Source organism: Nicotiana attenuata, unplaced genomic scaffold (genome assembly GCF_001879085.1).
Source record: "Nicotiana attenuata strain UT unplaced genomic scaffold, NIATTr2, whole genome shotgun sequence".
Classification (NCBI taxonomy): domain Eukaryota; kingdom Viridiplantae; phylum Streptophyta; class Magnoliopsida; order Solanales; family Solanaceae; genus Nicotiana; species Nicotiana attenuata.
Genome location: NW_017671526.1, coordinates 87,984 through 111,691, shown reverse-complemented (window position 1 = coordinate 111,691; position 23,708 = coordinate 87,984). Strand labels below are relative to the sequence as shown.

At 38.8% G+C, this 23,708-nt stretch overlaps 2 protein-coding genes across 3 annotated transcripts; one reads left to right on the top strand and one right to left on the bottom strand.

The window, feature by feature from the left end:
- Positions 1-324: 324 nt before the first annotated feature.
- On the top strand, positions 325-3,649 carry LOC109208805 (40S ribosomal protein S13). The gene is made up of 5 exons (XM_019371960.1): positions 325-470; positions 584-656; positions 1,951-2,089; positions 2,173-2,359; positions 3,395-3,649. Exons 1-5 carry the CDS (start codon positions 448-450, stop codon positions 3,426-3,428), a joined length of 456 nt encoding a protein of 151 aa, XP_019227505.1. The 5' UTR covers positions 325-447; the 3' UTR covers positions 3,429-3,649.
- A 1,442-nt stretch (positions 3,650-5,091) lies between these two features.
- Positions 5,092-8,760, bottom strand: LOC109208804 (UDP-glucuronate 4-epimerase 3-like). 2 transcript variants are annotated; one of them, XM_019371958.1, is made up of 2 exons: positions 6,966-8,760; positions 5,092-5,387 (listed from the first exon to the last, which is right to left on the bottom strand). In XM_019371958.1, the coding sequence occupies exon 1, from the start codon at positions 8,294-8,296 to the stop codon at positions 6,986-6,988; it is 1,311 nt and encodes a 436-aa protein (XP_019227503.1). In that variant the 5' UTR covers positions 8,297-8,760; the 3' UTR covers positions 5,092-5,387; positions 6,966-6,985. The 2 variants fall into 2 exon arrangements, with proteins under 2 accessions (XP_019227503.1, XP_019227502.1); XM_019371957.1 differs by lacking the exon at positions 5,092-5,387 and adding an exon at positions 5,593-6,021.
- Between the last annotated feature and the right edge of the window lie 14,948 nt (positions 8,761-23,708).

Sequence of the window (23,708 nt, the reverse complement as noted above, 5' to 3'; positions counted from 1 at the left end):
ATAGTGTGTACGCAGACCTTACCCCTACCTTGTAAGAATAGAGAGGTTGTTTCTAGTAGACCCTCGGCTCAAGAAAGCATAAGAGAGACCTACTTTTATATGTAAGAAATTTATCTTTTATACATAAGAGAATTAAAAAATTATTTTCTTAATTTAAAAATTGTAAGGGGTCATGATGCCTCATTTCCTCCAACCCATGGGCCTGATCGGCAGATCACGAAACATTATGGTGTAATGTGTACTTATTATGAAGTTCAAAAACACAATTCAAAACAAATCAAAGGACTCCATAGAGAATAAAGAGTTCATATAAAAACCCTAATCTTCTCCATTTCGCCATTCTAGGGTTTCCTTCTTCAGAGCCAACCGGACAGCAGCCCCCTTACCCCCCTCCCCGCCAAAACACACACACACGCACGCGCACGCAAACCACCACCTCCAGCCACCATGGGTCGTATGCACAGTCGAGGGTAACGTTCATTCTTTCTATTTTTCTGTATATTTTTCATGTATAACACTTATTAATGGCACATTCTACTTATATTTTTTTTATATTTTTTATTGAAAATTGCTTGTTACACAGTAAGGGTATTTCGGCCTCAGCACTTCCGTACAAGAGGACTCCACCAAGTTGGTTGAAAATCTCTGCACCTGATGTAAGTAATTTCTACTGGCATTTCAAAACCTCTTGATCTTTACTTTGTTTCAGTTTTAGTTTTTAAAATTCTGCACATTTACTTTGAAAAATTGCTTGATATAATTGCTTGAAAATGAGAAGTCCCGGAGAGCCAGTGACGTATGGTTCAAAACTCGTGGATAATGGACTAGTCCTCTATCTTTTTCCACTTAAATCCAGTCTTTTTATCTGGAGTTGGATGGGTTCGAATCCATAACGGGCATTTGGTAGTTTACATTCATTTGACTGAAAAAGGGATATATAATTTAGAGCTTGTAATGATTTTTGTTATGGACTCCATGTCATATCAAACATTTACATTAATGAAAGATGGAAGTTATCAAGTAGGCAATTTATGCTTATCATGATTTTGTTGTTAACTTGTTATACTATTGGACTCTAGTGTAACCACTAAGATAACAGTTCATATATTTAGCGGATTAGTCAGCCAGCTTATATTTGCAGTTATGTCTAAATCTCTTGCATATGCTACCCTAGGTTTCCCTGTTAATACTTAAATCGTGGATTCATGGTATTTTCTTAATGCCTTCTATGTAAGTGGGCCTATTGAAGTGCCACAGCTGGTTGCGGTATTGTGTCTCTTGTTTGACTGGTTGAAAGAGAGGAAGGTGCTAATCTGTTATGGGGGTATAGGTGGACTTGACTCCTGATCGATTAAGATTCTTGTCCTTCACTACATGCTTCTTCGAAGCAACAATAGTTGCCTACTATATAGTGGAAAACATGGATCTTTTCCCTCTTATGTTCACTGAAGTTATATATATCCTGTACTTGTAAAGATAAAAGCAAGGTATACAAGGTCCCTCATAAAAATTGGTACAACTATGCTAGGTAAGATTGAAGTAATGTGAGAGAGGCAATGCTGGATCCTTCCTTTGTGTTAGTGATTTTAAGGATATGAGCCATTTTACGTTGAAGAACGTGGCATATAAATTGCTTGTGCATTTTGGCTTCCTGTAATTTAGTAGAAAGCAGAAAATTATATTTCCCATCACCAGGGTCATTTGAGGTTTTCTTCATAAAAAGGGTTGAGCTTCTTCCCTTCATGAGGATCGGTCAAGCTTTTTCCCTTCATGAGGATCAGTTGAGCTTTTCTGTCTGTTTGAACATCGATCGAAAGGTTCAGTACAGAACCTGGTTGGAAATTGCTAAAATTCAAAACTATGTCCAAATATTTAAATGTGTAACTTGATTGGATAAAGTCCTGTACTTATTTCTAGTTTCTTAACTAGCAGCATTCTCTTGTGTTTCAGGTTGAAGATAACATCTGCAAGTTTGCAAAAAAAGGCTTAACACCTTCTCAAATTGGTGTTATTCTTCGTGATTCCCATGGCATTGCTCAGGTGAAGAGTGTAACTGGTAGCAAGATTCTCAGAATTTTGAAGGCTCATGGTACCTATTCAATATTTTGTGTTTTTTTGGTATTAGTTGTCTCAAGGAGATATTTGATAGAATAATGATACTTAATTTGCTAGGACTTGCTCCTGAGATTCCCGAGGATCTGTACCACCTTATCAAGAAAGCAGTTGCAATCAGGAAGCATCTTGAAAGAAACAGGAAAGACAAAGATTCCAAGTTTAGATTGATTCTTGTGGAGAGCAGGATTCACCGACTTGCTCGTTACTACAAGAAAACAAAGAAGCTTCCACCAGTCTGGAAGTAGTAAGTCCAGTCTGCCTATTTGACTCTACTAGTGAATTGCTTCTGATTCACCTTTTTAATCAAGCTTTATGTTGCATTTGCAAATAATATATTTTCAAATATATGTGAAATTGTGAATATGTCCAATGCTTTTATGAATTGACTTATTTATCTAAGCATGAACTGTCCTTGGAAATTTGGTGGAAATGTTTATTTTGGTTGGAGAATATTGATTCTGTCAATGCATTATGGTTATTCTCTTTCCAATGTAGTGATAGATAGACTTTTTGTAGTTGTAGATCTTGTGTGGTTCCAGAGAACAATTTTTACACTTGCTATAAAGAATTTGGTTTCAAGATAAGTTGTCCTTAAATGGGTTGTTTATAGTTACTACAGTATATATATGCTGAAGGCACCACTTCTTTTTCTTGCTTGAGTCTGGCAAATGAACATACATTCTTCTATATTAATGAAAGCAAATGGAGAGAAGCTTATGGGAATCTTCATGTTTCCTGCCCAACCCTGCAAATTGTATTTGCTGAGTATTATTAAGGTTTGGTTTCATACAAGATACCATACCATGTGCTATGTGTTCAGATTTGCAGACAGGTGCAGGATGCTTGGATATGTTTGTGCGGCTTACTCCTCTAATGGCATCATTAGTCCTTTGTAGGGAAGGAAGTAGCAGGGTATAGGTTTTTGTCAGGTTGCTTGTTCATGTTCTGGTTTACTTTGGTGGGGGTTTCCTAGATTGAAAAACAATTTTTGCATGCTCTTTATCTTTTTAAGCAAACGGCTTAATTCTATGATGGAGCTCAATGGTATCGCCATCACAGCTTTAAAGCTGTTAAACACTTTTAATCAGAAGCAGCAGTGTTTACTCTTTCCTGTCATGTGAGTTGGACATCTGCAAAGTTGGAGCTCTTTTGTTTGCACAAATCTAATTATGTGAAAGACACTTTAATACTGGGTTTTCCTATTTACCCCCCCCCCCCCCCCCCTCCTTTTCATCTCCTTGTGAGTTGCTGTGTACTAATTTCAGTTTTTACCTTGCAGTGAATCTACCACTGCCAGTACTCTCGTGGCATAGAGAAGTCAGGGCATGCGATGCTACTTGCTTTGTCAAGTCATATCTTGAAAATTCTAGATTAAGTTGTTTTGGCATGGCCTGGATACTTCAATTGTAACAAATTATGTACTCGAGCGGATGATAGGGGTCATTTAAGTTTCCTATTCAGGATTTTGACATTGAGACTTGTTATTTATGGTACGTATAATTTTTGCTTATCTATGTTTTTAAATTCTCGTCAAGTGAAGTTTCTGCCCTTGGAGACCCGATTGAGCTTGCTTACATTTCCGTATATCACTTGCAAAAGCAGAAAGAATACAGTCTGCATTCAGTTAACTGCAGTTATGATTATATCTTATCTGGTGAAGTTAATTCGTGCCTAGTGGTTTTAGATGATAGTAAGTTTAATTAGTAATGGCCTTTGTCCTCCTTTCACAAAGTGTTTGAATGGAACCGTTGCTTAACATTTTACATTGGTCACTTTCAATCATTTACTGGAATTTCCTTTTGCTACCTATAGGGTAATTTTGTCTACTAAGGCATAAACACAGGTATTGAGTAACTCTAAAAATCCTCTAGCATATTTTGCATATGTTGGGATTCGGTATTTATGTGTTTAAGTGCTTTAATCCTTCAGGCTTATGCTTAAAAGACAAATTATACGCTGGGCTTGTGCAGCTACTCTGGTTTTAAGTATTTTGTATTAACAGATGCAGCCACAAGATTTTCATGGATGGTTTGGTCAGCAAGATGTATTACCAATATCAATACAAACTTGTGTCCCGGTTTGCTCAGGGGAACTACTACTCAAACAGACCATCCTCAGAGCAAACTACTTACAAAGGCAATAAGCAGATAGACGAAAACGAACTATGCTCCATCACAAAGCTGAAAAGGGATAATTTTTCGGCAATAAAAAGTTAAAACCTAGTAACAAAATCCTAGAAATATCACATCCAGCATCGAAACTCATTTGACTCGACCAAAATTGGACCGGTTAATGACCCGCTCATTTGTTGTATCCAACCCATCTTGACTGCCCGTTGGAACATGTCGCAGAACCAACCACTTCGCCTATTTCATATTGGGCCTACCAGTAGTTTCCCATTCTTCATTTTCTTCTTGTCGAACTCAAGAGACTTGTCAAATTTAGAATCTTTATGTGATATGCTAAATTTTACTATTCTATCATACTTTCTTCTTTTCATCGCACGGTCGCTATGGATACAAAAATCTTTCAATGTAAGAAAAGAATAACTTCCAAAGCATCAAACTAGCTGGTGGATGGTCCACTGAAGCCAAAAGAAAGGGCTAATAGGAATCACCAAGTATGCTCGAGGAAAAAGGGAATAAAATTACAAGAACAAAGGACATGTGTTCATGTCCTTTCTGGAAAGGATATTTAGATTTAGAATTCCTGTATTTTGTCATTTTGTGCACAACGTATAGCTTCAAGGACACTGGCACACTGATAGAGGCGAAACCAGGTTCTTAATTTGACACTAAATTCATAGCTCGGCTTAGTTACTGTGTTTGCAATTAAATATTTATATATCAAATAGATTTTCTAATAAAAATACAACGTATAAGCAAAAGTTACTGGGTTTGTCCGAACTCATAGCTAGTAATCTAGCTTCGCCTATGCACACTGCATTGCAGCAACTCCAACAAGAGAAACCGACACTCTGGAAGTAAATAGTTTCATTTCATTTACACTTCATGGCTCATTCTATGATAGTATTGAACTATACCTATCTCAAGGTATATTTAATACATCAAACTATCCTACCACTTAATCATCTAATTAATCAATAAACCAGACATTCTTTTTGTAAATTTATGGGCAAGTTCTTTGCAGTAACTAAAATAAAATTTAGAAGTTGTTCACTATGTGCTAATTTCCTTCTTCCACATCAATGTCCTGTTTTTCCCCAACATCATTGTGTAAAAGGGCAGAGTGAAAAACAGGAGCCGTTCATTCTGGGAAGAAGAGGACAAGATTTGTTATAAGCCAGCAACAATGTTGTACAAATATTAATTTGAAAAGGATGTGAAATATAGGATATTATCTGTCAATTATTGAATGTCTTAACTCTTTACATCTTTAATGATTCTGAGAAACAACCAATACATTGATGGAAAACCGGCACTATTAAACAAAGCTCCAATAAGGTATCGAGAAGGCTATCACAAATACTACTGTTAGCTGCTTTGATATAACAAAAAATTGTAAAAAAGCTCGTCCACATCAATACAACATTGTCTTTCATTCTGCTATTACTTATTTTTGAAGAGTATCCGAAATTAAAAGGAGCACATTTTAGACATTAAACCTAAAAAGTCGCAGAGGATGAACATTTGATCCTCTACAAACTACTTAGCTGGGGAAAGATAGAAGCGCTGGAGTTGGGATTTCACTTCTTCTGGCTTCTTAACAAGATGATGATAATTGATACCTGTAATCACTCTTCTCTTGTGCTACCAGAAGAAAAAAGATTTCATAATTTGTCATTTTTGGTGTATGTTGCAACTATTACCAATAAAGCATCATTGTTAGGTATATGTTGCATTTGCAGCTTCAATTGGTTCTTTCTTTCCCCTCTCCAGAAAGAAACTATAGAAAGAACAGAAAAAAGAACCAATGCAATCATCTTAAATAATGACTCTAAACTTTTAACTTTCAAAAATAGTAGAATCTTTCATCGGAGAGCCAAAATAAGATATGTCTAACTTCAGAAATCATGTAGAGGGAATGATTGATTCAAAGATCAGAAAGGGAATTGATATCTAAATGGTAATGCATAATGGATTAACCAAATCGGCACACTTACGGGTCGTTTGGTTTGAACTTTGAAGACAAGTTATGCTGGGATTAGTTATACTGAGAGTAGTTATAGTGGGATTAGTTATGCTTGAATTAGTTATCCTGGTGTTATTTCTTATTGACTGTTTGGTATGTTGTATTAATCCTAGGATTGTCAATTTTACTGTTTCATCCTGGGATTACTATTCCACCATTTGGCAGGTATAAGTTATCCCAGTACTACTTTTAATCCTATGATAACTTATCCCAGGTTTAATAACCAAACAAGAGATAAGGCGGTACAAATTTTTTATCCCACGATTATTTTTGTTTATCCATCATACCAAACGACCCCTTAGAACACAAGATCATACTCCAATATGCTAGAGACATTCCAACCAAATGTGATAAACACAAGAAGAATCCAAATATGGAACTATCATGTGGTACTTTTATTATAATGTAATAAAGATGGTACATGTCCACTGTCCATAATCAGCAGTTTTCTATCAATCATGAATTCTATAAAACTACAACAGTGGCATTCCTGGAAGTGGCAAAAGTTAGTTTCAGGTTGCATTTGATACAAAATAAATTGCCAGAAAAACAATGTCCAACTATCACACAACTACTTCATCGTGGGATGGGATATGCTCCTTTTATCGCATCATATATGAGAGCAAGAAAATGGGGGCAATGCACGTATGCTGAAAACAATAACAAGAATCAAAATGAACAAGAAATTGAACTCCTACCACATAATTGAAAGAATGTATCATTGCGCGCTCTTCTTTCCATCGCCATAGTAACTGAGGTACCATCGAACGAATTTCTTCAATCCTGTCTGTAGATCTGTTGTAGGCTTATATCCAAGCTCCCTTTTCGCAAAGCTTATATTTGCATGAGTAAACTGCACATCACCGTTCCTTGGCAACTTCATCACCGATCTTTTAGCCTTTACCTTTAGCAACCTCTCCAGAATGCTAACAAGATCAGAAACCGGCACAGGGGAAGTGTTGCCCAAATTGAACACCCTCAATTGAGCAGGGCCTTTCTTCTTCCCACCACTTCCCGTACTCTTTTCAGCAGTGTCCAATGCAGCCAAACAACCCTTTACTATGTCATCAATGTAGGTAAAGTCTCTAGCAACAGTCCCATGATTAGCTGCCTCAAAAATGGGAATTGACTTTCCCTTCAAAATATCCCTTGTGAAAAAGAAGTACGCCATGTCTGGCCGACCCCATGGTCCATAAACCGTGAAAAATCTCAATCCGGTTAATGAAAGCCCATATATATGATTATAAGTATGAGCAATTTCCTCACCAGCTTTTTTAGTTGCAGCATATAAACTAGCAGGTTGGTCTGTCCTATCCTTTTCTGAAAAGGGAACCTTAGTATTCAAGCCATACACAGAACTAGAAGATGCCCACACAATAGCAGGTTGAGGATTAGCATTTTTGCAAACTTCAAGAACATTAACCAAACCAGCAATGTTACTATGCACATATGAGCCAGGATTTTCCATGGCATACCTCACACCAGCTTGTGCAGCCAAATGCATAACATGACTAAATTGAACAATGTCAAATAATTTCTTCAAAAGGGCGACATCATTGATGTCGCCCTCTACAACGTAGACCCCGGCACGCTCTAACAGAGCTTGCCGGGCTCTTTTCAGGGTTGGATCATAATAATCATTGAAATTATCCAACCCTACAACGCCATCACCGCGACGTTTTAAGGCAGCCGAGACATGTGTCCCAACAAAACCAGCAGCACCAGTTACCAAAACCGAAATACCAGAATGTGACCTGACTTTAGCTGAGGCTTTAATCCTTTTCTCCCAAGCTGGACCATCATAAGAGTTGGTTCTCAGAGATCTTCTTGAGAGATCTGAAGCTGCAGGGGATGAAGAAGAAGAAGATGGTGATCTGAAAAAGAATACAAAGATCAACCCCAAGAACACAAATGACCAAAATGTGAGCTTGGTTAAAGAAAAATGGAGCCTTAGCCTATTGTAAGGGGATTTTTCCTTGAACTTTCCAGGAGTTGATGGGATATTGTCAATGTGCTTCATTTGGGACATATATTCTAGGGAAATCTTGGAGATTTGAGCATACCCCAATTTGGGTATCTCTTGTTTTCAAGGCAAAATAAGCAACTTTCTTGGATTTTATTGAAAAAAAAAACTAAGTGTTAGAGTTTAAAAATTTCCTCCTTTTTTCCACCCATCTTTGTGAAAGATTTGATTTATTTTTTTGGGTTGTGGAAATGGAGAAAAGAAGAAATGAGGAAAAAATGGTGGGAATGAAGGAATATGGAACATTAAGCCCTTTATTTATGGGAATCTAATGGTTTTCTTGAAAGGACTGTTGGAGGATAGCGGTTTTACATTTGTGGGGCTTCTTTGGCTTTGGTTTTTACAGAAGGAAAATGATGATTGATTAAGGAAATGGGTGATGAGAAAGAGTGAGAGAGATTGGGCGTATGGGGACTAATAGGAGAGAGAGAGAGAGAGAGAGAAGAATGAGGTTTGAAGAATTTATTAAAACAGAATGATAGAAAGATTTGGGGTGGACTAATAAGGAAATCAAGATGAGAGTCAAACAAGACTGTAATTAATGAAAGATTTACCTTCGAAAAGTATTAAACTTCTGATTAAAAAGATTCTGCAACTCTATGTTACATCATTACCCTACTCCCTAAGATACTTTTACTTATCTATTATATTATATTAAAAATATATTTTTATTTTTGAAATACTATCATTAATATGATTATAATTGTATATTTCATTAACTTTTTCTTAAAAGGAACATAAAGTCAAAAGCGACAAAAATAAACAGAGGGAGCATTTGCGTATCACATTGTAATCGGAGTCCTCCGCAGTATCATTTGTTTGACTCATTAAGGTTCGTTAAATTGCTACATCTATCGTTACCTATTGTAGTGTTCATTTCACGGGTGATGAGGGTTTAGTTTTTTTTTTTCTTTTTTTTTTTTGGGTGGGTGGGTGGGGTGGGGGGGGGGGGGTTGGAGGGGAAGGGTTCATCGTTATTGGAGAAAGTGAGAAGGAATATCGGAGTTACAGGTAAGAGGTAGTTGACAATAATTTTGGTAATTAATAATTTAAATATTTAAAAAGCATATAAATAAATTATGATTAAAAACTCATTTAATTTCCAAAATTCAATTATATCACATAAATTGGAACAAACGCAATTTGATACAACATTATAAAATAAATAAAATTAAATCTAATAGAGTGAAAAAATGTAAAATTACTAACCATACAATCGATTGTATTTGTTCATGATTGACGTGCATAATTAATCACGCCCAACTCTAGTCCTAAAAAGGATAAGCGGTCGCTGCAAATATAATCCGGTCTAAAAGTCCGGAGTCGAATCCCACAGAGAACTAAGGTTTCGCTGTAATTGTTCAATATTGCAAAGAAGACAAGTTTGAACAATTTCTAAATTATAATATTAAGATTTTTATATCTAACTAATTAACCAACAAATACTATAAAATGGTAAAATTATCAACTAACGAGACAAAGGTTTGGAGACTAAATTAAGGAGGTCTAGAGTTATGATTTCCCCAATTGTTGATTTCATTAATTGTATGTTTCTTATAGCTTTGACTTAGTTGCCTCTATCAATCATGAACTCTCCAGCTATCATAAATCTCTCTCAAGCAATTATGATAATTTACTAAACGCACTCTCTCAAGCTACACTAGCTAGATTCACATTACAGTTCACTTAGATCGCACCCGAGGTATCGTTATCTCTAATCCAACCTCTAAACCCTTGGTTATGACTCTCGCCTATACTCCGGGAGTGATGTTGTTCAAACAACTACCTAAATATACACTCTCTCTCAAGCAGATACATAATAAATAGGAACGGCTAATTGAGGATCCTTTCAATTAACCAAAATCAAAACGTAGTTGAACAAATAGAGATTAACAACTAACTCAAAACTATATTAATATAACAACCAATTCATCCCCAAAAGGTTCCATCAAAACCCTAGAAAACGAATTACCTTTTCATAAAAGTATGTGAAAACACAATACTCCAATTCATAACCAACAATAAAATAGGAAGAAGAAGGGGAAAAACTCGTAGTTGAATCTTCCTCCTTGCTCCTAGCATGTTCTTGCCTCCAAGAGTGTTGTCTAACCCTAAAGTAGTGTCTCTCCCTTCAAAGTGGTGTTTTAGGATGTATTTATATGACCTAGGGTTGATGAGGGGCGGAATTCTTCAATCCAACTTCGGATGGGAGAGCTGGAATCCGCGTCTGCCTTCGCGTCTAGACGCGGACTTTGACGCGGATCCGCGTTTGCCTTCGCGTCTAGACGCGGACTTTGACGCGGATCCAGCTTTTGAAATTCTTCCATTTCGCGAAGCGCTCCGTGCCTTTGCTTCGCTTCGCTGTTTTGTGCCTTAACTTTTCTCCTTTTTCGCGTCCGACATCGTGCCACACACGAGAATAGACGAGCTCCCACTCCTTTAATTTCTTCTTTTTGTGTCGAATTGTCATCTTTTTATCATTTATCATCCAAACTCGTTCCTACACATAAGAAACACATAATGAGTATATTTCACTTTGAAAAACATGTAATCTCCCGTGACACACACAAGAATTAATATGCAAATATACTCAAAAATTTTTTGTATTTGATTAGAGGGTAGAAAATATTTTTTGGGAAAGTAATTTTTTATACTACTCTCCTCATCCCCTTCCCCCAAGTCCCCATGTTTCCTGTGCTCCACCTCCCCACCTACCGCCCAACCCCCAAAAAAATACCCAATGTTTTGAGGACTATTTTCTTCAAGAATTTACTTATTCTTCTAAAAATTCACACAAACCCAAAGAAACTAATATGCTACTTACTTTTTTACGCAAAAATAATGTTGAAATTTATGCTCCATAACTAAAAAGAAAATATCCTTTTTCGGTTGAAAATGTAACAATCCGACCGGCCATTTTGAGCTCTAGCGCACCGTTCGGCGGATTGAGGCCTCAAGTAGCTTCACATCATATTTATGACTTGTACGCGTAGTCGGAATTGAATTTCGGGAAGTTTGGAGTTGATTCGGAAGAAAAATTCTCAATTCAGAAGCTTTAAGTTGGAAGAGTTGACTAAGGTTTGATTTTGAGTAAATGACCTCGGAATCGGGATTTGAAGGTTCCAATAGGTTCGCATGATGATTTCGGAATTGGGCATATGTTCGGGTTGAGTATCGGGTGGTCCGGGAGCATATCGGCGCTTATTATGGAAAGTTGGCATTTTGAAGGTTTTGGAATTTTTTAAGTTTGGTTTGAATTGGACTTTGGTATTATCGATGTCCATTTGAGGTTTCGAGCCTTGAAATAGGTTCATATCGTGATTTATGACTTGTGCGTAATGTTTGATGTCATTCCGGAATGTTTAAGTATGAATCGGACGCATTCGTCAAAGTTGGAATGTTTGAAAGTTAAAAAGAAGGATTTTGATCGTCGATTCATAGTTTGGATGTGCTTAGTATGATTCGAGGCCTCGAGCAGGTTCGTGTCATGTCTTGGGACTAGTTGGTATGATTGTACGGGGTCCCGGAGGGCCTCAGGTGTGTTTCGTGATAGTTTCAGACCAAGTTTGGATGATTTGTTGTTGCTGGTTTTCTTCGCGATCGCGAAGGTAGTGCCGCGATCGCGATCGCGAAGAAGGCTGGTGAAGGGCCCCTGTTTTTCTCTTCGCGAATGCGAGAGGCTCATGCGAACGCGGTCGGGAGGTCGCGAACACGAAGGGTAACTGGGCAACAGGGAGGAGTTGGCTTTCGCGATCGCGAGGTTTTTTCGCAATCGCCAAGAAGAGCGGTCCTGGGCAAATCTGATTTAATACGGAATTTGGCTCTTTCATTTTCATTAGGTTAAGCGATTTTTGAAGCTTTTGAAAAGGAGATTTTCATCATATATATTTTTGGATTGGCTTATGCCTTATGCAATCCATTTAGTCCTGCTAGACATTTGGGAAATGGAGAAATGGCAAACGATTATGGTTCTTATGGGATTCTCAAAATATCAAGATTGCTTAAAATGAACAGTTTTAATTAACTAGTATGAAATTAAAAGTAATACTTCCTCCCTCTCAATTTATTTTATGTTCGGATTTTGAGAGTCAAATTTTTTTATTTTGACATAAATTAAAGTTGAATGGAGTTCTAAAGGTTTACATCCTGTTTCAAATTGATATTATATTGCATTATTTTTCAACCGGAATATCAACTCTTTGTGTATGCATATTATAGTTTAAAAGTATTATTTATGTTGCAAAAGCAATGATTAACTAGCACAAAATAACACACATATACAAATCTCTAATTTCTTGATTAATCTCATGTATATCATTATCATCGAATAAAGGTTCATGAACAAATTAAACAAACAAGAAAAGTCTAGCATGAATGAGCCAATGGTTTTCTTGACAATAATGTGAGACGGAAAACTAGGGGTAGTCCAACGGTTTATAATATCTTCCAAACAATCACTTTGAGATCTTTTCGTGATATGAAGATGATTAAATTAAACTCATCTTGAATATAATGCAATTTGTGTCTATCATGTAAATTGAACTGGATGCCATAACAAGAAAAAGAAAACCACGTAGTAAATTTGTGTCTATATGTTCGCTGCAACTTCCATGGAGCTTTTGTTCCATGGAGTTTGATAGAAGTGGGGCCTTTTTTTTGGGTTAAACTTTTTGTTCGGTTCGGGTTAGTGTTTGAGGCGGGTTAGTACGAAAATATGCTAGATATGGGTGGGTCTTTCTAATGGGTTAGATGTTTTAATTTTGGCCAATATGAAGTTGCCACATGGAATTTAAATAATTATTATTATCTTTAATTCAATATTGACCTAACGGTCAAAGGGCATAAGTGAACCAAAAAGGTGGATGAAGAGGCATTTTTAACCCAATAGGTGAATGGAGGCTATTTTTAAATCTCTTTCAATAATTTAGGGGCATTTTTAACTCTTTTTCGTTTATTTTATTATATAGGAATATCTCATTTTATTTTAGTTTATTATTCTTCCACTTCAAAATTATCTTAAATTTTCTTACTTCGACGAAGTTCTATTGTGGATAATTTTTATTATATATAAGGGTCATTTATAATTTTAATTTTTTAAATAAATATATTTTATTGTAATTAGTTATGGATAGGAAAAATTATGCAACACAACAAACGTATACACTGTATTTATCATTTGTAGCTATACTTATAGAATGTCAGGACCCAAAATCCATCAAAGGACGTGATGACGCCGGACACCTCGGTCAGGCAAGCCAACATTAAATAATTAATTTAACTCTCTTTTTAATATGTTAGGAACCATAATTTCCTTTAATTTAACTAGTAAAAAGTAATCATCACTGAATAAATAAAAGTGTTTACAACTTTCAATATTAAATATCCCATAATCACCCCAGAACCCGGTGTTACAAGTGCATGAGCAAATCACTAGGAGAAATAAATGAAATACAATAACTGTCCGGAATACAAATTTGGACAGAAAGTAAATACAGTAATCTGAAGGAGAGTCTGCTGGCTGCGGGTCGCTCGAGAGATGCGGCTCACCTAAGTCTCCGTATCAACCATGCTACTACGCCACTAGGCCACTAGAGATACATGTGCCTATGCTACAAAAATGCACAGCAAGTGTAGTATGAGTACGAAAACAACGTGTACCCAATAAGTATCCCGTCTAATCTCGAAGAAGTAGTGACGAGAGGTCGACTTCGACACATACTAATGGTCCAATAATATCATTACAGTAAAGAAGTGAATAAGTATGAAACAAGGCAAATATTTATGAAACAAACATGTATAAAACACATACTACCATCCCACTTCATAATTTTACTCAAGTTTTCAGCTAGCAAGTTCCCTTCGTAACCGGAGCATATAGGTACAATCATAGTGGTTTCCGTCAAGGAAGTTATCAAGATTCAAATCAGGGAAAATCCCTCAGATACACTGGCTTCTGGCCAAGTGTTACGCACGATTCCATGAGTATAATTAATATATATATATATATATATATACACCATAGGGTCTAATGGCGCGAACCATAGATGCATCTATTAACCTGACGAGGCGATCGGCCCGCTCCCATGAGAGTAGAAAAAGGTAGTACCCCGCTCGCGAATCATACGTGCGACGCGGTTAAATATAATTTAAGGGACTTCCCCGCTTGGAAATTATACATGCGATGAGGTCAATTATAGGTTTCTTAAATTATATAGATATTTAGCATTTCTTTCTGAGAATACGAAGTTTAATGGAAACTTTTAAATCTCAAATTCCTCAATCTAGATATCTTTCAACCCAATTATTACGCAACCTTAATCTTGTTTCTTCCTAAATCAAACAATAAACATGAACTAACAACAATATCAATCTAGGCATGATGTAAGCCTAAAACTACCCGGTCACAGGCATAGCTAGTAGCTACGTACGGACTCTCGTCACCTCGTGCGTACGTAGTCCCCACAAATAGGAGCACATATTTGATTAATTCACCTACGGGGTTAATTCCCTCTTACAAGGTTAGAAAGGAGACTCACTCCACTCCGAAGTTACATAACCGGCATTCCACGCCCTTCCGATGACTCAAATTGATGCCAACGCTCCCAAAACTAGCCAATTAATGGGCAGACCAATAAAAATATACTCTAATACTTATATAACAATTCAATTTATATAAATTACCAACTCTACATCGAAAATTGACAAAATGTCCCTCGGGCCCACGTGCCCGGATTCCAAAATTTTTCGAAGATAAACTTTACCCATAACCTCGCGAGCTCAAATATATAATTTACTCCCAATTTTATATCCAAAATCGTGGTCAAAATCCGAGAACACAAATTTCTAGGTTTTCCTCAAAATCTCAAATTTTTCACTAATTTACATGTTCAAATCCATCTACAATCATGTATTTAACTCAAAACTAGTATAAACCACTTACCTCATACTTGGTGGTGAAAATGACACCTCAAAGTTGCTCCAAAATCGGCTCCCATGGAAGAAATGGGGTTGAAATGAGCCAAAACCCCGATTTAAAGAACCTCTGTGCCTCCAGCATTTCCGCACTTGCGGTCGCTTGACCGCATCTGCGGTTCCGCAGGTGCGACCCATAATCCGCTTCTGCGGTCCTCCTTCAGCCCCACAACTTCCGCATCTGCGCCCTTCCTTCCGCGGGTGCGGTCCCGCTTCTGCGGCGAAATGACCGCATCTGCGGTCCCAGCTCTCCTAGCCTAGATCGCACCTGCGACCCTCGTGGTTGCTTCCGCGGCGCTACACCTGCGGCCAAAACCTCGCAGGTGCTGTTACACCAGAAGCCCAGCTGCTTCAGCCCTTCCTCCAAGTCCAAGTTCGATTCGTTTACCACCTGGAATCCACTCGGGGCCCTCGGGACCTCAACCCATTATACCAACGCGTCCCAAAACACATTATGAACTTAGTCGAGCCTTCAAATCACATCAAACAACGTTAAAATCACGAATCACGCCCCAATTCAAACTCGATGAACTTTGGAACTTCAAACTCCTTCATTCGATGCCGAAACCTATCAAATCACCTCCGATTAACCTCAAATTTTGCACACAAGTCACATTCGACATTACGGACCTACTCCAACTTCTGAAATCAGAATCTGACCCCGATATCAAAAAGTCCACTTCCGGTCAAACTTCTCAAAAACCTTCAAATTTCTAACTTTCGCCAAATGACTCCAAAATGACCTACGAACCTCCAAATCCACTTTCGATCGCGCTCCCAATACCAAAATCAACATACGGAGCTATTCCCAGACTCAGAATCCCAAACGGATATCGATAACACTGAAAGGCACTTCAACCCAAACTTATGAAATTCTTCCAAATATGTTAACTTCCACTATAGGCGCCGAAATGCTTCCGGGTCATTCAAAACCCGATCCGGACATACGCCTATGTCCAAGATCATCATATGAACCTGCGGAACCTTCAAATCCCGATTCCGAGGTCGTTTACTCAAAAATCCGGTCTTATTCAATCTTGCCAACTTAAAGCTTTCGAAATGAGAATTCTCTTTTCCAAATCAACTCCGAACTTCCCGAAATTCAATTTCGACCATGCTTACAAGTCATAATACCTGATGTGAAGCCGCTCATGGCCTCAAACTGCCGAACGACGTGCTAGAGCTCAAAACGATCGATTGGGTCGTTACATTCTCTCCCACTTAAACATACGTTCGTCCTCGAACGTGCTGAGAACTGCACTAGAGTTGTCCGAAATCACTGTTTAACACCTTGAGCACCTACCTGTGATAGCACAACTCAGTTAAGCACATTAACTCGATCAAATATGAAGATATTCTCTTTTATTCAAACAAATAAGCTTAGAACCCTGTTCCAACACCCGAAATTCTCTGCCAGTCCTGCTTCTGAAGTACGAATACCATATCAATCACCACACGCTGTACCAGAATATTACTGCACACCCTTACTGAATTCACACCATGCACCACATCATTTACAAGACCATAATAACACTCTCTGATCATAATAGCCGACATTTTTCGAGTCTGATGCTCACATGCACCCCATGATATATATATAAGTCTTGTTCCAACTCTCGTAATGCCGCCACGACGGAAGAGATGTGTAGAAATTCATAACCAACTGCCGAGTCAACAAATCATTGAATCTATACTCCTGAAAAGGACCATCACCTTATTCTGAACCAAATAATGGTACTTGCTCTTTAATATACTTCACATAATCCGTTCGTGCTAACCCTAGATCCAATAATCTCGTCTCACCCAGTACGAACTGCTCAGGCAATAAGCCACCCCAGACATGACCAAAAGTCTCATATGACGCCACAACGTGCCAATAAGCTACAAACTTGAACGTGATACATAAGAAAAACGAACTCTGGAAGGGACTACTCAACTCACGCAACTAATATGAACTTTCTTCAGAAAATAGGAAGCAAGACACACCAAAATAGAATATAGGGGATTGTACTCAATATCACACTGTTGCGGCGTGCAACCCGATCCAAACAACATCTGTAGCGGCGTGCCACCTGATCCACACATAAAATCCTTATAAGGAGATACATACCGAGCTAGAGCGCTCATTACTACAAAATACCGACTATCGACCACAAGCACACTTAGTGCATAATACCATAGGGAGACAGATAGCACCATACGCTACAAAACTCAAGCACATCTAAGGTGGGATATATGATCTGAATATCGAGAGCCATCCTGCTCACATAATACCTTCGCTACACGAAACCTCAATACATATGAATTCATCAAGCCGTTTTGAAACTCACACGGCACAATATAGTATTACATGAAATAGCCGACGACGAAATAACATCCAACGTCCGAAAATTCCTCCATAAGGAGTGTTATGCTGAAATGAACACATCTGGCCTGATATAGAGCCCTTATTCATATTTAAATCCAATCACAGACGTCAAGCCGATTCTGATCTCACCATACTAGACAAATAACCTTCCAAGGTTCCATACATATCCCTTTTTCCTATAACTCACAAGAACAACCCTCATATCAGGAGCAAACCTCCACAGTCCATAACCCAATAAATCGAGTGCCCTCCAGGCATAAATTTTCAAATTAGTGATACTACCACAATCTTCACACTTAGTTTAAATCTTCAATGAATCAAGTGACTACATGTCACACTTATACAATCTTTCCGTAAGGTACGCTCCCACGAACTTCCACACTAGATAATGAGTTTGCAACATACCAAGAATTCGTAACCAAGATGCAAAGCCTCCGATACAAAATGCCGATCTCAGGTGACGCTGAAGACAATACCAGCTTACTCCAAACATCCAAATCCCCTTCCTGCTCATCCGAGCTCGTGACATCCTCGTCAAACACCAAACCGCAACCTTGATTATCACTTTCAAATTTCATACCACTCACTGCACCTAACAAGCCAATATGCGATAGTACAAGAATTTCATCATAACTCCTGAACCACTAATACTGTAACACTTCATCACCTAGAAACTTTTTACTTAACTCATTCCAAGAGAACCATAGCAACACGCGAGTAACTTCTCATAACCATAGAACATTCAAATCCTCAAGTAGTGGTCTAAACCACCTTAACCTTCCGGTATCCGCCTACACATAACAGGCCATAATACTTGAATACTTCCAAATAAAATCAATTATGGCGGCCGTCTAACCTCGCACGTACCGCCACCACTATGCCAATTCAACCATGGCTAACCAATCTAACTTCTTCTAATTCATCTTTAACTTGCCTTAGAGATAATAATAGCTCCATTCCTTACATCACCAACCTAAACCTCACTCACCTTGAGTGACCCCATTCCATGAGACCACATTGTCTCAAAACCCATGAACCGTTTCATACCCTCCTTGCACGCACATTCGCATCTTCAACTGATACACCCATTCTGATAATTCCTCTACGAATCCGAACTCTTTTTCTCCTTTTCCTCCCAATGCTACACTGCAAGTCGAAAACATCATAGAACATTTCAAGCCTCTTATCATAATCTGCTACAAAAGCTCGATACTCAACCATACTATGGACTCAAAATCCTTAGGAACCACACATTCACCTTTGAATCCACTAGGACCGTTATTGTGAGTCACCCACTCTAGCTTGGTCCCAAATATAATCAAACTCTAAGGCTTCGCTAGCACATAGACACCTTCTCAAAGAAGCACCCGACTGAATCACTTTCCCTGCAGATCACCTCTACGCGAAACATACATCCCGAGTCTTCCCAAAGCCTGAACCTGCATTAATAAGGCCAATTATAGCACACATTCCTCAAATACTTTGCTCAAATCGCCACTGATGTTCTCTTTTCTTAGTCGTAATTACCCATCAATATGTCAATCACTAGAGACCTCACAAGTAGATAACCATACAATCCAATTGTAGGCGGTGGGACTCTCCCACTTAGCTTGAAGCTACCATTGCATAAACCTGGAACCTACCAAGATTCTTCCTTTGTTGCCGCATTAGGTACAATTGCTACAAAATCAATAACCATCCTGAGCCCGTGCTCATTCGCCAACTGTACTAGTCCGTTCACTTCTTATGGATATTAACTAAATGTGCAACAATATCTTCCAATTCAAAGTCATATCGCATCCTTCTTCGTATCAAGAAACTCCCTTTCTGTTGCATCTAATCTCCCGCCGTACAATAGCCAATATTTCAAGTTAAGCGTGTGGAACCAATCACCGTCCACTAAAATTCCCAAATCACTCTAAACTTTTCCTCTAGGTGTGTAGTTATCCTGCCACTGAACCCATATGCTACTCTGCCACTCTCCCACTTTGGTCAAACTCACTCTTTTAAGCAACTACTCGACTTTCGCTTCTTACACCTGGCCTTCTAGGAATTTAACCACCGCCTGACACTTCCCACATGTCCTTCCTCATCCTTTGCTGCCCAATTGTTGCCTTAAATCAATATCTATCTCTGTAGCACTTAAACTGTTAGATCGCTACTAACATCACCCCCTTCCGAAGATCCTCCTTCTCGAGCCGTCAGCGCTAGAAATACCCATTCAATTCTGAACCACCGCACCCTGCGATCTTTGACAGCCGCTTCTCCAATACTATCTCACAATATCATGCCCCAAAGGAGAACTGTAGAAAATCATAACAACAATGAACTTAACACATACAATCGAGGATGACGACACCACGTCACAAATAAAAATTCTACCACACTTGAAAACACCAAGTCTCGTTACCCTATCAACCCAAACCTGAACATTTATAGTCCGATTGTCTTTCCTCTATCAGAAATAAAATACCGAATCTCTGGATCGTGCTCTGAGTAAACCTCCTTTCAAGTCATTTACTGCCCCGACAAGCATCCTACCATCACATCAATACTGCGTGATAATCGTTCATGATCATCATAACAACCTGTACATAGCCTCAAGGCTCTCAGAAGTGCAGCTACTTAGCTGAAATGACAGAATATCCTTCCGCAAGGCGACAATAATAGCCCAATCCACTGCGCAGGGAGAACGTCCCGCACTACATTTGTAGTACCATTACAATTCCTCGGTTCCCAATTGATAACAAGCGCTTCACGTCACATAGGATTGAATAGACTCGCTCATGACTCGTAGTACCTAAGGGAACCTAGTGCTCTGATACCTTGTTGTCAAGACCCAAAATCCATCAAAGGCGTGATGGTGCCGGACACCTCGGTCAGGCAAGCCAACATTAAATAATTAATTTAACTCTCTTTTAATATGTTAGGAACCATAATTTCCTTTAATTTAACTAGTAAAAAGTAATCATCACTGAATAAACAAAAGTGCTTACAACTTTCAATATTAAATATCCCATAATCACCCCAGAACCCGGTGTCACAAGTGCATGAGCAAATCACTAGGAGAAATAAATGAAATACAATAACTGTCCGGAATACAAATTTGGACAAAAAGTAAATACAGTAATCTGAAGGAGACTCTGCTGGCTGCGGGTCGTCTCGAGAGATTCAGCTCACCTAAGTCTCCATATGAACCATGCTGCTACGCCCACTAGGCCACTAGAGATACATGTGCCCGTGCAAAAAAAAGCACATCAAGTTTAGTATGAGTACGAAAACAACGTGTACCTAGTAAGTATCCCGTCTAATCTCGAAGAAGTAGTGACGAGAGGCCGGCTTCGACACATACTAATGGTCCAATAATATCATTACAGTAAAGAAGTGAATAAGTATGAAACATGGCAAATATTTATGAAATAAACATGTATAAAACACATAGTACCATCCCTCTTCTTCATAATTTTACTCAAGTTTTCAGCTGGCAAGTTCCCTCTGTAACCGGAGCATATAGGTACAATTATAGTGGTTTCCGTCAAGGAAGTTATCGCGATTCAAATAAGGGAAAACCCCTTAGATACACTAGCTTCTGGACAAGTGTTACGCACGATTCCATGAGGATAAAACATATATATATATATAGGAAATGCCGAGGCGTACCGCCCGATCCAACATAAAAGTAAACTGTGCACTGCCAGAGGATCGAATGGCGCGAACCATAGATGCATCTATTAACCTGCCGAGGCGATCGGCCCGCTCCCATGAGAGTATTAAAAGGTAGTACCCCGCTCGCGAATCATAAGTGCAACGCGGTAAATTATAATTTAAGTGACTTCCCCGCTCGCAAATTATACATGCAATGGGGTCAATTATAGGTTTCTTAAATTATATAGATATTTAGCATTTCTTTCTGAACATACGAAGTTTAATGGAAACTCTTAAAATCTCAAATTCCTCAATTTAGATTTCTTTCAACCCAGTTATTACACAACCTTAATCTTGTTTCTTCCCAAATCAAACAATAAACATGAACTAACAACAATATTAATCAAGGCATGATGTAAGCCTAAAACTACCCGGACACAGGCATAGCTAGTAGCTACGTATGGACTCTCGTCACCTCGTGCGTATGTAGTCCCCACAAATAGGAGCACATATTTGATTAATTGACCTATGGGGTTAACTCCCTCTTACAAGGTTAGAAAGGCGACTCACCTCACTCCGATGTTACATATCCGGCATTCCACGCCCTTCCGATGACTCAAATAGATGCCAACGCTCCCAAAACTAGCCAAATAATGGGCAAACCAATGAAAATATACTCTAATACTTATATAACAATTCAATTTATATAAATTACCAACTTCGCATTGAAATGACAAAATCGCCATAGGGCCCACATGCCCGAATTCCGAAATTTTGCGAAGATAAACTTTACTCATAACCTCACGAGCTCAAATATATAATTTACTCTCAATTTCATGTCCAAAATCGTGGTCAAAATCCAAGAATACAAATTTCTAGGTTTTTCTCAAAATCCCAAATTTTCCACTAATTTACATGTTCAAATCTGTCTACAATCATGTATTTAACTCAAAACTAGTATAAACCACTTACCTCATACTTGGTGGTGAAAATGGTACCTCAAAGTTGCTCCAAAATCGGCTCCCATGGAAGAAATGGGGTTGAAATGAGCCAAACCCCCGATTTAAAGAACTTCACTGCCTCCAGCATTTCCGTACCTGAGGTCGCTTGACCGCATCTGCGGTTCCGCAGGTGCGACCCATAATCCACTTCTGCGGTCCTCCTCCAGCCCCTCAACTTCCGTATCAGCGCCCTTCCTTCCGCGGGTGCGGTCCCGCTTCTGCGGCGAAATGACCGCATCTGCGGTCCCAGCTCTCCTAGCCTAGATCGCACCTGCGACCCTCGTGGCCGCTTCTGCGGCATCGTACCTGCGGACAAAACCTCGCAGGTGCGGTTACACCAGAAGCCCAGCTGCTTCAGCCCTTCCTCCAAGTCCAAGTTCGATTTGTTTACCACCCGGAATCCACTCGGGGCCCTCGGGACCTCAACCCATTATACCAACGCGTCCCAAAATACATTACGAACTTAGTCGAGCCTTCAAATCACATCAAACAACGTTAAAATCACGAATCACGCCCCAATTCAAACTCGATGAAATTTAGAACTTCAAACTCCTTCATTCGATGCCGAAACCTATCAAATCACCTCCGATTGACCTCAAATTTTGCACACAAGCCACATTCGATATTGCGGACCTACTCCAACTTCTAAAATCGAAATCTGACCCCGATATCAAAAAGTCCACTTCCGGTCAAACTTCTCAAAAACCTTCAAATTTCCAACTTTCCAAATGACTCCAAAATGACCTACGGAACTCCAAATCCACTTTTGATCGCGCTCCCAATACCAAAATCAACATACGGAGCTATTCCCAGACTTAGAATCCCAAACGGACATCGATAACACTGAAAGGCACTTCAACCCAAACTTATGAAATTCTTCCAAATATGTTAACTTCCTTTATAGGCGCCGAAATGCTCCTGGGTCATTCAAAACCCGACCCGGACATACGCCTATGTCCAAGATCATCATACGAACCTGCGGAACCTTCAAATCCCAATTCCGAGGTCGTTTACTCAAAAATCCGGTCTTATTTAATCTTGCCAACTTAAAGCTTTCGAAATGAGAATTCTCTTTTCCAAATCAACTCCGAACTTCCCGGAATTCAATTCCGACCATGCGTACAAGTCATAATACCTGATGTGAAGCTGCTCACGGCCTCAAACTGCCGAACGACGTGCTAGAGCTCAAAATGACCGGTCGGATCGTTACACAGAAAATTATCATTTGTAGCTATATTTAAATTTTATAGCAAGTCCACCTGTAGTGACAAAACAAGAGATCAATTGTTTTTTGAACTAAAATAAGAGAGCAACAAGCTCTCGTAGCTCATTTGGTTAGAGCGCTCACCTAGTAAACGGAGGTCTTAAGTTCGACTCTCAATGGAGTGCATTCTGTTTTGTTGTATTTCAGTATCTCGCCTTGACGAATACA

What these genes read in the sequence shown, in the direction of transcription:
- LOC109208804 (XM_019371958.1), bottom strand. Translation starts at nt 8,296, where the DNA reads ATGTCCCAAATGAAGCACATTGACAATATCCCATCAACTCCTGGAAAG.
- LOC109208805 (XM_019371960.1), top strand. Translation starts at nt 448, where the DNA reads ATGGGTCGTATGCACAGTCGAGG. An exon ending in TGAAAATCTCTGCACCTGAT is followed by an intron (nt 657 to 1,950) that starts GTAAGTAATTTC and finishes CTTGTGTTTCAG; the next exon opens with GTTGAAGATAACATCTGCAA. An exon ending in CTTCCACCAGTCTGGAAGTA is followed by an intron (nt 2,360 to 3,394) that starts GTAAGTCCAGTC and finishes TTTACCTTGCAG; the next exon opens with TGAATCTACCACTGCCAGTA.